At 40.3% G+C, this 12834-nt stretch overlaps 1 protein-coding gene and 1 pseudogene across 1 annotated transcript in view; one reads left to right on the forward strand and one right to left on the reverse strand.

The window, feature by feature from the left end:
- tdrd12 (tudor domain containing 12) overlaps positions 1-12834 on the forward strand; it is a 56713-nt gene that overhangs the window by 25263 nt on the left and 18616 nt on the right. Inside the window, exon 25 of the mRNA XM_088006620.1 lies at positions 804-1021. Within this exon, the coding sequence (XP_087862746.1) occupies positions 804-1021 (218 nt within the window). The remainder of the gene's footprint in view (positions 1-803; positions 1022-12834) is intronic.
- On the reverse strand, positions 5902-7773 carry LOC148159516 (zinc finger protein 862-like; annotated as a pseudogene).

Consider the following 12834-nt stretch of genomic DNA (forward strand, 5'->3'; position numbering starts at 1 on the left):
GGAGCAACAGAAACACTTGTAATCCGACTTAAAATAAAGCGATTTTTAAAAAAAATTTATTTTATTTTCCTAAAAAAAAAAAAAAAAGCTTATCCCAGCAGTGGTGCTAATAAAGCATGGCAGGCCGCCAGGCCTATAATACACTGGGGGGAAACCCTGCAGTTGGACAGCAGAGGGAGCTCATACTAAAGAGAAGAGCGGTAGAAGTGTTTTAGTTTAAAGCTCCCATGCAAATGTCACATTATCATACACCGCTGTAATTAGATGCAGAAATGTCCTGCAATATAGAAACTAGATTTGAGGGAATTGACTTCAAAATGCACAACACCTGCAATCCAACAGTGAATTTCAGGCCCTGAACCCGTACTCAGGGACACACACCTCTGTTCCCTCCTGCTCACAGTGAGACAGAGACAGACTTTCAAATGGCAGATGCAACTAAATTAGACGGTTAGAAATTCATCACTGTGGAAAACGTACCCTGTTGGCACAGAGTCTTACAAAATTACTAGCCAGTCTCTGCCAGGGAGGGAGCTGCTGAATGCGCTAATACACGCATGCACTTATTGGCCGATGTTCCGGTCGGCATCTCATCTGTTCCCATATGTCCCAACATGATGTTTATTCTATTCTCAAGAAACCTAGCTTTGAGTCCTCTCAGCTTCATATTTACTGGCTCACTCCCACCTTAACATTTATCAGAAAGTAGCTTTTATCACAAAACATAAATTAAATAGCTATCTGAACTTGTTGCAAAAATGTGTATCTATTGATGTTTTTTCTGGTTTGTGGTTTTCCTTCAGGATCAAACAGACTGTTCTTCTCCAGTCAGCAGATCAGTGCTGCTGATCTCAGAAAGAAATGCTCGCCATGTTGTGGGAGTTCTCCGTTATCTGGAGCGAACTGACGCACCACTTCCTCCTGTGCTGTTCTCCTTTGCTGAGGGGGTACATGTGGCCCGCGAAGACCAGAAGTCAGATCGACCTTTTTGCAGCTATCTGAAGAGCTTTGGATTCTGCAGGTGTGTTTTTGGTGTTATTTAGTTCAGATAAGTCATACTTTTACATCTCAAAAAGTGAAATTGATGTAATTACTGCTGTTACCCAAGTTTATTTAAAGAGTCATACAATGAGAAGACAAGTATTTGATACACTGCTGATTTTGCAGGTTTTCCCACTTGCAAATCATGTCTTTTGTCTTTAGTTTTTATTATACGTACTCTTCAACAATGAGTAAGAAACAAAAATCCATAAAATTTCATCTGCCAATGCTCTATGCTAAACTGTCAAGTCAGAATATTTCCATTGAATTTCCATCATCAACTTGAATTGAAGTACATATTTATTATTAATCAAATTAATTGTTGTTTGTGTGTACTGACTACAAACAGAAATGACAACAAATGAATGAATGAATATACATCATTAATCCCAGAGGGAAATACGCATTAAAACTAGTAAAAATGTATGGTAGGACTTTCGGGTCTGACCGCAAGGTAGAAGGTCACGTTCGACACTGCTTCTGACAAGAATCCTGAAAATTCCCTTTTAAAAATCCTGAACACTACAACAACGGTAACTGTTTGATTTGGGTGAAACTATGCCAGGCCCTGGAAGACCGAGCAAAGATAAGTCAAGAATAACTATGCAATCCAAGTTGACGGACTACGTACCACAAAATGTGGAGCCTAGCACAAACGGAGCTAGCAAGAAAGTTGGCAAAGAGCCCAGAAGCAGCAAGGGAGTAGATGAAAAACTAGCAGCGGCGAAATGAATAACTCACTCGGTGACAAAGCAGATATACTTGGAGCAATAAAGAGCTTAAAGTCTGAGTTTTCTGGAAGGTTTGATGGTTTTATGACAGCCATAGAAGCACTGAGGAAAGAAGTGGGTGAGTGTGAAGCGTTTGACGCATGCAGAGGAACGTTTGTCCACAATGAAAGACGAGCAAATGTCGCTAATTAACAAAGTTAAGAGCTTGGAAGAAACAAAGAAGCTAATGGAGGAAAAAGTTTTTGACATGTAAATGAGATCTCGCCTCAACAACCTTAGATTGGTGAATCTCCCTGAAGGAGCAGAGGGCTCCAATGCCTGTGGATTTTTGGAAAGCTGGTTACCAGAAGTGTTGGAGTTGCCTGCCCTGAGAAACCCACTGATTCTCAAAAGAGCTCACCGCGTCGACCTGAAGTGAAAAGAAACGCAGAAGCACCCCCAAGAACCATAATTATGCGGATCCTTAACTATAAACAAAAAGATATAATATTCAAAGCAAGCAAAGCAAAAACGGATATCCTCTATAACAGTGGTCCCCAACCTTTTTATTACCGTGGACCGGTCAAGACTTGAAAATTTTGCTGGGGCGGGGTCAGCTGTCAGATATGGCTTCTGCATGTTGATGTTCCCGTTAAAGCCTGAATATACCGAATTTGGGTTGTCTTGGCCCTTTTATCGCAGCCTGTGACTGGGAACGAGAATACGACCTGTTGAATGTGACAGGTAGCCAATCAGAAAGCGTGGTGACGTGAGAACAGAGGGGAATCCCAAACAGCTCTCACGCCGGTCCACCGGACTCTCACGCAACTCAGAGTCCGGTGGATATCGGAGATGATATGTGGAAATGTTTATTATTATATGTAAAGGTCATTATTATGTTTATTCAGTTAAAAATGTTAACTATGAAAAAACATACTCACCTCCAAATCATAGTGCAACAAATAGAGCGGCTGCTCCCGTCTTTTATCCAACGCCTTTTCTTTTTGTTATGTCTTTTATCTCTTAAAATGAGTCCACAAACTATCACTATTGCTTCTACATCGTCATCCTTGTTTGGTCATTCTAAATTCCTGTATGCTTTGTTGGGGGTTTTACTGGATTATCCTCTGGAATCAGGATGGTTATGAGTGGAATCAGTTCGTGTGGTGTGTTGCTCCTGCTGTGTGGCTGAACTCGAACCTGTTGTACTTTTATCAGCTCTGTGGTCACAGAGGTTTGGAAAATCGGCCGACAATTCTTAAATCTTGTCGTCTAAACCAGACTTAAGACTCACAAGCTCTACTCATCTCCTCTCGACCACTGCCCAAACGCTCTCTGACTCTGGTTGCTATGGTAACGTTTACATATCCCTTCAAAATAAGATACAGATGCGCCACAAAAACGAACATTTTACTTTTGTGAAAATTTTAACTCACGATAACGGCTAACGGGAGCCCTGAGTTTGTTTCTCTGCTACAAGACTGTCCCATCTGGGAGTGATGGGAGACAATGACACCCGAATTGTTGCTTATATCCACAGCCTGCTTTGTCTCTGTGTGGCGAAGCAGTTTGAAGGATTCATTGCCTCATTAGCGAGCAGGTCGCGGCATGTTACGCAGAGCGGGCTTGTAATGTGGGACTCATCTACGAGTCCAGGATAAATCCATTCTGTCTCTTCTCTGGGCCTTTCCCCTTTGCAAAGAAACTTTCCAATGATATCTGATCTGTTTTTTACTCATTTTGCTGCTTTAGGGCTCAGTGTTGGTGCGCAAGTAACCGAGAGAATCCGGTTAAAGGATTTTCAAAATAAAAGATCCTCCAGACTCTATACATAAAACGGAAATATTTAATTATTTCTTGCGTGGCCCGGTACCAATTGGTCCACGAACCTGGTGGTTGGGGTCCACTGCTCTATAAGAACCAACGGGTGAGACTCTACAACGATGTTGCTAAGGAGATACATAAGCAGTACAATAGAGTCTGCAAGCGCCTCCGCGAGCTGAGCTCGGAGGGCATCATCCCTCCGGCTAAACTGGTGCTGACTTATCAAAGGGAAACTTTCAAGTTCAACATACCAGCCGAGGTCCAAAGGTTCATCGATTGGATTCAAAGAGGACAGATAAGTGCAATGGAGTGACTAGGGCTGTTGTAAACGAATATTTTAGTAATCGAGTAATCTATCGATTATTCTTACGATTAATCGAGTAATCGGATAAAAAAAATATAAAATGAAATACTGGTAAATCTGGCATAATACCGGTGTTACCATCAGATATCAATGTCAGTCCAATTTTTCATATTTGAGCATCCCTAACAGTTGCTTTTTTGTAGTTTAGAAAACTAACCTGTAACAATAATAGCTCACTTTCTAAGTTAACCAGAAGAAAAGTTATAGAAAAATCTGAAATTATATTGAATGTAATAACAAAGAGGCAGGCTCACAAATATGCTTATAAAAATGTCTACAATCCAGCTTTTAGTTTATGTATTCATCTTCAGTGAGTTTAATAGATTAATTAAACTCACCTTGCCACCTAACCTGTCACGCTTTGGGTTTGAAAATACGGGAAATGCCGCCTGGAGTGGGAGGAGAGGGCGAATGAACGAACGTAAGATGGGGTGGAGGGGAGGAAATAGACCAGCGGACTGACGAACCGTTAGACCGGGGGACGAACATGGGGGGAAGCAATACGGGATATTTACGACACCTTCACTGGTCACACTCAGAAACTCATCTACAAGCCATGTACGATGCGCTCCGCCACCCGTTTCTTCAGACCGGGATATGAAATTTATTGTGCGGTTCGTCGGTAAAGCTACATTTACACGGTAAGCATCAGCTACTCAGCCGCCCGCCCTGTTCAGGCTATCCGCTCACCTCAGCGCTCTTCCCGCCGTTCGCTTTCAACCAGCAGCCCCGGAGGAGAAATGCTGCCGTACTCCAGGCATTCCCCCAGTCATTTTAAGGATGCTTATTGGTTCCCCAAAAACTATAAAAAGTCGGGCATTATCATCAATCAATAAAATCTCCACGGGCCAATCTTGAAGATTGGACTTTATGCCGCTGAGACTTAGCTTTTGTCAACCACTCAGAGGCGGAAGTGAGAGCTCCGCGCAACGCAAATGAAGTCCCGGCCGGAACACGGTGCGCTAACTAATAAAACATAAATTAACGAAGCTTCGAGGCAGGTAAATTTTCCTCGAGGAATTTTAGTAATCGAGGTACTCGAATCATTCGAGGAATCGTTTCAGCCCTAGGAGTGACTAAATAGATGCAGTACCGATAGATTATAGCGTTGGTGCGTCTCTTTGGTAAATATACCTGTCTGTTAGATCATCGTTATGTTCACAATATATAACGTGAAGTTGCACTCTTTATAATACTCTATTATATTTCTAGGTTCACTATTCCAGGGTTTCCCCCAGAAAAGAGGCTAAGCCCGGTGGTAGGTGGCGCGAGGCTTGCTGCCTGGCCGGCCGCCAACGATTCATTAAAAAAAAAAAAGATTAAAGTTTACATGAAAGTTGAAAAATGACTATTATGGGATATTGCACAAATATTTGCACAACTACAGTCTTACAAAAAGGCACACTTTTGAAACTGTTAACTGAAAATACAATCAAATTGTTTGCACTTACGTTGAATCCTGCTTTAAAAGCCATACTTATAACAAATTAAATTAACATAAATTATTAAATGTAAACAAAGCACCAACCCACATCTCACATCAAAGCCACTAAATAAAAGAAAACTCAAAAAAATAAGAGATGCTCTACTGCACAGGTGTCAAACTCCAGTCCTCAAGGGCCGCTGTCCTCCAGTTTTTAGATGTGCCAGAGGTTCAAAACGCTGGAATGAAATGGTTTAATTACCTCCTCCTTGAGTAGATCGGTTCTCCAGAGCCTTAATGACCTGATTATTCTATTCAGGTGTGGTGCAGCAGAGGCTCATCTAAAAGTTGCAGGACACCGGCCCTTGAGGACTGGAGTTTGACACCCCTGCTCTACTGTATTGAGCTTTGATCTTTTAGTTTTTGTGGCACAGGCTGCATGTTGGATCGCTGCACATGATCCTTCTGGATTTTGTAAAGAATTCTTCCAGAGCCTTATCGAAGTCCATGTCAGTCACGCTAGGTCCATTTATTCTGATTCACAAACATGCTGTGAGGCTTTTGCCCTGAAGCTTGTTGCTGAGGTCAGTCTTTATCTATTGAAAATAAACCAGAACTGACATAAAATGTATAGTTAAAGAAACTGCTAGTATAAAAGTAAAAAACAAATCAAACACTTACCCTGTTCATAGCTGAAAAGTCTCTTTCACAGTTCACACTTGAGACTGGAACTGTCAATGCAATGGTAGAGAGTAGTGACAGGTTTGGGTAGAGGAGCTTCAGTTCATCAAAGTTAGAGGCCATTTCCTGCATCACCTCCAGCTGTGACTTGTCCTAAAACAAATAAACAAATGGTTTTGGAATAATTATTTTTAGGGAAAAAGTAAATAAAAAATGCATGTTTTAAATACATTTATTAGACAATTTGCTTCTGCTATTTACCTTAAAAATGCCTTGGCCAAGATGGACTTTGAAACTGGTCCATTCTTGGAGTTCTGCCCCTTCATCCAAAGTGGGAAACTTTTTGGCAAGCAGTTGCAAGTTCTCTTGAAAGTCATCTTCTTCCTTTTTCACTGCTTGTGGGCTGAATATGTTGAATGCAGCAAGGATGTTCATCTCTGGGAATCTCCTCTCAAGATGCTCAATCAGATGGTCCAAGTATGGCTCCAATACCTTGTGAAAAGATGTATTATTAATAGATAAAACAAAAGTTAGTTTGTCTAATTCTATAATATCTTCCAAGTTTATAACTGGAAACACTAAATATTCAAGATCTGAGCTTGAAAACGAGCCCAAAATCACCCCTGTGGCTTCTTCTCTCCTCCTCTGCCTGTATGCTGAGGCATTTCACTCTTTCTAAAAGACTTAGATATGACCCTGGAGGTTGCACATCTCCTGCCTCTTTGATTTGTCTAATGGCCTCAATTGTAACAGGCACCCAATTAAATAAATAGATTAAAGATACAAGTCTTATTTCCTTTTCATAATTTTCTACAAATAAGTAAGTTAGTCCTTACAAATCAACTTGCATGTTTCTTGATAGCCAAAAAATTGACTTCTTCCTTTTAGAAAAGCTTTGAAAGCCGTGTCAGGTGGGGAAGAACATCTGCCTGGAGATGGATGGCAGCTACAAACCTGTATGTCGCACAGTATGTATAAAGGCCCCTTGCTACAGGGTCCTTTTTCTCTGCCTCCTCACAAGAGCTGCCAGTACAGCTGCAAGATTTCTCTGAAGAGTTGAGATGGCTCTGTCTTGGGACAGCCATCTTGTGTCCTTCACCTCCTGATGTGCAAAGGACAGAGAGATTGAGAGAATTGTGTGGAAAATTATCCTACAAATAGTTTTTTTAAACATTGATAAATTCAACACAGGGAATTTAGCCCATTTTTTCAAAGAGTGACATCTGAAATATTGAGGAAAAATTAAGATTGCTTACCGTTATTTTTAGGCTGTCCACTTGTAGAACACTGGAAGCTGCTTTCAGTACGGCTGTGCGATTGGCACAGTTTCTAAAATAAAGGTGCAGATCTTGAACGTGCCCTCGGAACGTCTTCATGAATGGAACATTGTCTGAAGCATCTTTGCAAGCAAGAGCAAGGCGGTGTGCTGTGCAGTGCACACCGCCTAGTTAGTTTGTGCCACAGTTAGTGCACACAAACTAACTGTGGCCAGGAGTCTGTCAGCTGTTTGGCAACACCATTCTGGCGCCCTTAATAGACATTAAAGGTACTTAGAGACAAATAGAAACTATAACTCAAATTATACTTGGATTTCAGTTCTTGCCTGTCATCACAGCAGCGCCATCTGTCCCCAAACCAAAAATCCGATCTGTTGGTATGGCTTTGACTGAGATCAACTCACGGATGGCCTCTGCAATTGTATCTGCCTTCCCATCATTTAGCGGCACCATGTCAAGAAATTGACAGAAAAGCTGACCTTCTCTGTCTAAATACCTAAAAAAATTATCAGTATTATTTTTCTTTTATCTAGTACAAGATTTCATTTATATTCACAGTAAAATTACCTACTATGTATATCCAGTTGCCTGGTCGAGGACATATTTGTGGATTCATCCACCTCAAGACCAATGGCAGTCGACTGTCGGATGGCCTCTAGAATAGGTTTTTCCACAACTCTAGCTAGGATCTCCAACATTTCATCCACAATTTTGTGTGATCTATAATTTGCCCTCTTGTCAATCTAACAAATAAAAGAAGAATGCCATAACACAGATAGAGCTTACAGTGTTTTGAAATTGTTGATGCCACAAAATAAACATTTCAATAATTTACCTGAAGCTTGGTGAAATAATCACATCCAAGTAATTTTGCGAGATCAATCAAGGCTCCATAATTTGTATGGTGGGCAATATCACGCTTTACTAGCCAGTAAAGGCATTTAAACCCATCAATGATTGCCTCATGCTCCATATTAATTACTGGCTCAAAGGCCTCTGTGATTGACAAACCTAGAACATGAGAAACATTAGAGATGCCACTTTCAATTATTGGGTGCTTAATCATTTTAATCAGTATATTATATTTAACCCAATTAATGCAAAACAAAAGGGATTAACAAAGTCAAGAATGTCAGGTGCAAATTAAAGTTACAAAATGTCCAAACAAGTCAGTTCAAAGTAAACTCAAAATAAACCAAACGGGGAAAAAAAAAAAAAAAAAAAAAACCCACACGCACAAAGGGAATGCTAAGGGGAGCACCAAGCCTCCCAAACACAAACTTCTAACTTGTAGTTAACTAGAGCAAAGTCAAAATGGCTGAACTGGACAAGCAGGAAGAAGCAAAGACCAAGCTAGCTTAAAACCTGCCTAAAGCAGTTGCATCTACCAAACAAGAGGAGGCAGCTTCACAAAACCTCTTGAAAATAGCTGCCCCACTAGAGGAATGGATTCAGGAGCCTTTTATAGGGTGCAGGTGAGCCTCATCAATGTCTGATTGGCTTGACAATTCTCTGCTGGTCCAGTGGTGTAGCTGCTTTCCTACAGCCTTCAGGCAGCCAATCAGGAAGGTGTGCTCTCACAGCTGAACCTGCATAACAAAAAGGGAGCCTGCACAGCCTCAAGAGGCCAGGGGCCGTAACAAACGCTCTCCTTGGAGTCACGCATCACGCTGATTTTATATTATTTTAGTATTATTTTTCCAGTTACACAATGCATCAAACCATATCAAATGCGTCATCTACTTAGAGTTAATGCGCACGGCCGCACGGAGGTCTTAGAAACTCGTCCCATAAACTCGACCAATCAGAATAGTTTCTGTGACGCTTATTAAAACTCAACAGTCAAGAAATGATAGAGCTACTAAAGCCACATTAGCAGCATTGAATTAAATCTCCCGTTTCTTGCACATCTCTGCGTAGTGCAGCAGATTACCTCATTATGCAGGGCCGGTCCAAGGCTGTATGAGGCCTTGAGCAGAATTTGATTTAGGGGCCACTTTTGTTGCAAAAAATATCAGCACCTTTAACAGCTTCTGTGTTAGATTTAGTGAAATATGGGAGAAGGGAGCAGTGTAATTGGCCAGCCTAAAAACAATAAGTTATAATCCCAGTTTACTAATTTGTGTAAATTCAAAGATTAAACTCACAGCAGGGTTTCCCCCAGAAAACTTGCTAAGCCCGGTGGTCGGGGTGCCGAGGCGATCCACCGGCGGTCCACCGTGTTTTTGTGTTAAAAGATATTAAGTTGACAGGAAATATAAAAGTGTTACTGTGTAATTATGTGTTGCTGGAAAAGATCTCCAGTGAAATGCTATTTAAACCCACAACTAGTATTAAAACAACAAATTTGCACTTCTGTTTAATCCAAATTAAGTCAATGGCTCCATCAGGCCCCCAGGCCTTCAGGGGCATACATAAATGTAACACTTGTTTATTGAGATTATCAATGCTGTTAAATTTTATTCAATTGTTTAGGCATACATAAATTAAATGATTTTAAATTGTTTAACATTTAAATACAAGATTTTAAGGAGCTGGCAAGTTTACTTTGTAAAACTTCAAAGAACAATATTCATAGTTAGATTGTTTTGTTACCATAGCAACAATCTGATGCTGTGAGTTTAATCTTTGAATTTACAAATCCAAATTAGTAAACTGCGATTATAACTTATTGCTTTTTAGGCTGGCCAATTAAACTACACCCTTCTCCCATATTTCACTAAATCTAACACTGAAGCTGTTAGAGGTGCTAATATTTTTAGCAACAAAAGGGGCCCCTAAGTCAGATTCTGCTCCAGCCCTCATACAGCCTTGGACCGGCCCTGCATGATGAGGTAATCTGCTGCACTACGCAGAGATGCGCAACAAACGGGAGATTCAATTCAATGCTGCTAATGTGGCTTTAGTAACTCTTCCATTTCGTGTCTGTCGAGTTTTTAATAAGTGTCACAGAAACTATTCTGGTTGGTCAAGTTTATGGGACAAGTTTCTAAGATCTCCATGCGGCCGCGCAACTCCAAGTAGACAACGCATTGACGTGGTTTGATGCATTGTGTAACCGGAAAAATAATACTAAAAATAACACTAAAAATGATATAAAATCAGCGTGATGCGCGACTCCGAGGAGAGCGCAAATGCTCCTCACCAGGCTGAACCTGCATGATCAGGTTAGCGCTGCTTGTTATCCACAAACTCTCCGGCCAACCGGGACTACCGACATAAACTTTACAGGGAAGACAAACACAGAGCCACAACACGATTAAGCAGCGTGTTGAGATGTAAACGCCGCATATAATTGTTCGTTCACAAAGATAAATCATTCTCACCGCTCCACAACACGCCTCTCAATTCGCTACAACTTATTCCAGCCGTTCACATAGAGCTGCGCAAACAGAGCTTACACGGCGGGTTTTAAACTCTTACCTAGAGTTCTCCAAAGGATCATAATTTCTCACAGTAAGTTGATGTAAATATCCATACAGGTCACTCAGCCTGTGTCCAGTTTGAGTGAAAGGAGGCGCGCGCAATCCCGCTGAGGTATCCTCTGTGCACTAGGCAAAGCGCAGAGGCGCCAGCGGTGTGATTGGTCCGCCCTGTCGGGTTTAAATGCATAAACTATAAACCTATCCTTAAGAATAAATCTGCTCTTCTGGTGAAATGCTAAGAGCAAAAGAGATGCTTGCAGCCCGACTTTAAAAAACAAACAAAAAAAAAAAAGATTTTTTTTTTCTTTTTTTTTAAAATTTTCCTAGAAACGTAAACAAGCAACGCTTAGCCTGGCGGCGGGGCTAGTAAAGCATGGCGGGCCGCCAGGCTTATAATACACTGGGGGAAACCCTGCACAACATCAGATTGTTGCTAACTATGAATATTGTTCTTTGAAGTTTTACAAAGTAAACTTGCCAGCTCCTTAAAATCTTGTATTTAAATGTTAAACAATTTAAAATAATTAAATTTATGTATGCCTAAACAATTGAATAAAATTTAACACCATTGATAATCTCAATAAACAAGCGTTACATTTATGTATCTGTTCTGTGTTTTAAATTATTAGCATTTATGGGGCCCTTGAGGCCCTTGGAGGCCTGATGGAGCTGCTGACTTAATTTGGATTAAACAGAAGTGCAAATTTGTTGTTTTTAGACTTTAGACTGGGTTTAAATAGCATTTCACTGGAGATATTTTCCCGTAACATATAATTACACAGTAATACTTTTACATTTCCTGTCAACTTAACATCTTTTAATTCAAAAACACAGTGGACCGTCGGTGGACCGACTCAACGCCCCGACCACCGGGCTTAGCAAGTTTTCTGGGGGAAACCCTGCATACATTTATTTTTACTTGTTGGTGGAGGTAAAGAAGAAAATATAAAATTACGTAGGAGGTGGCAGGGGCATATATATGCAGCTCCATTTACATCAAGAGTCAGGGGAGTAATGACCCTAATTCATAAATCTGTTCCTTTTCAGGTCACCGATGTTATTAAAGATAAATTGGGGAGATATCTGATTATTCAGGGGTCCATCTTACAAGAAACTCTGAACTTAGTAAATGTGTATGGTCCCATCTCTGATGATGATGTTTTCTATACAAATTTCTTTTTTTGCCCTTTCATCGCTGTCGGGAAAATACACTATAGGGGGTGATTGGAACTGTGACCCCACTCTGGACAGGGCTTCAGGAGCTGACCAAACACACCAGGAGTAGGGAAACAATATGTAATTTTTATGAAAGAATTAAATCTTCTAGATAACTGGAGACATTGAAAACCTACTGAAACAATCTACTCATGCCATTCAAGAACATTTAGAACATACTCGTGCATAGACTATTTCTTGATTTCAATAGAATTACTCTCAAATATAACTGATTGTTGCTATGATAGCATACTTCTATCAGATCATGCTCCCTGTAATTTAATATATTCTAACAACAGCCTGATGAGAGACCGTCCTAGATGGTGTTTACACCAGTAATGGCTGAAAGATGAGAAATTTCTTAATTATGTTGGAGGAAGGATAGTCAAATATTTCAGTATCAACACCACACAAACTTCAGCCTGTATAACATGGGATGCTTTTAAGGCATGCTTAAATAATTAGTTACACTGTGTCAAAATCTAAAGAGCAACGCAAGAGCAGACAACAATTACAATCTTTGATTAAATCATTAGAATTACAGGTTTTCAGAAATGGCAACACAGAAACTGAGATGGAATTGCTGTTATTAAAGACACAATATGAAAAAGAATCTGCAGACAGAGCGACCTCCAGTTTATTAAGATTAAATCAATCATTCTATGAACAAGGAGAAAAACAGGGGAAACTCTTGGCATGGCAAGTAAAACTATTGGAAGTGCAAAAAAAAACATAAACTCATTAATAGTAAAGGAGAAACTTTAGTAGACCCAATCAAAATAAATGAAGACTTTAGAAAATACTATGAAAGGCTGTATGATTCTCAAGACACCTCCGATATACAGGAACATGACCCATTTCTAAATAAGTCAGT

This window comes from Poecilia mexicana, unplaced genomic scaffold (genome assembly GCF_051168715.1).
Source record: "Poecilia mexicana isolate PSO_F unplaced genomic scaffold, ASM5116871v1 scaffold_6, whole genome shotgun sequence".
NCBI classification, from domain to species: domain Eukaryota; kingdom Metazoa; phylum Chordata; class Actinopteri; order Cyprinodontiformes; family Poeciliidae; genus Poecilia; species Poecilia mexicana.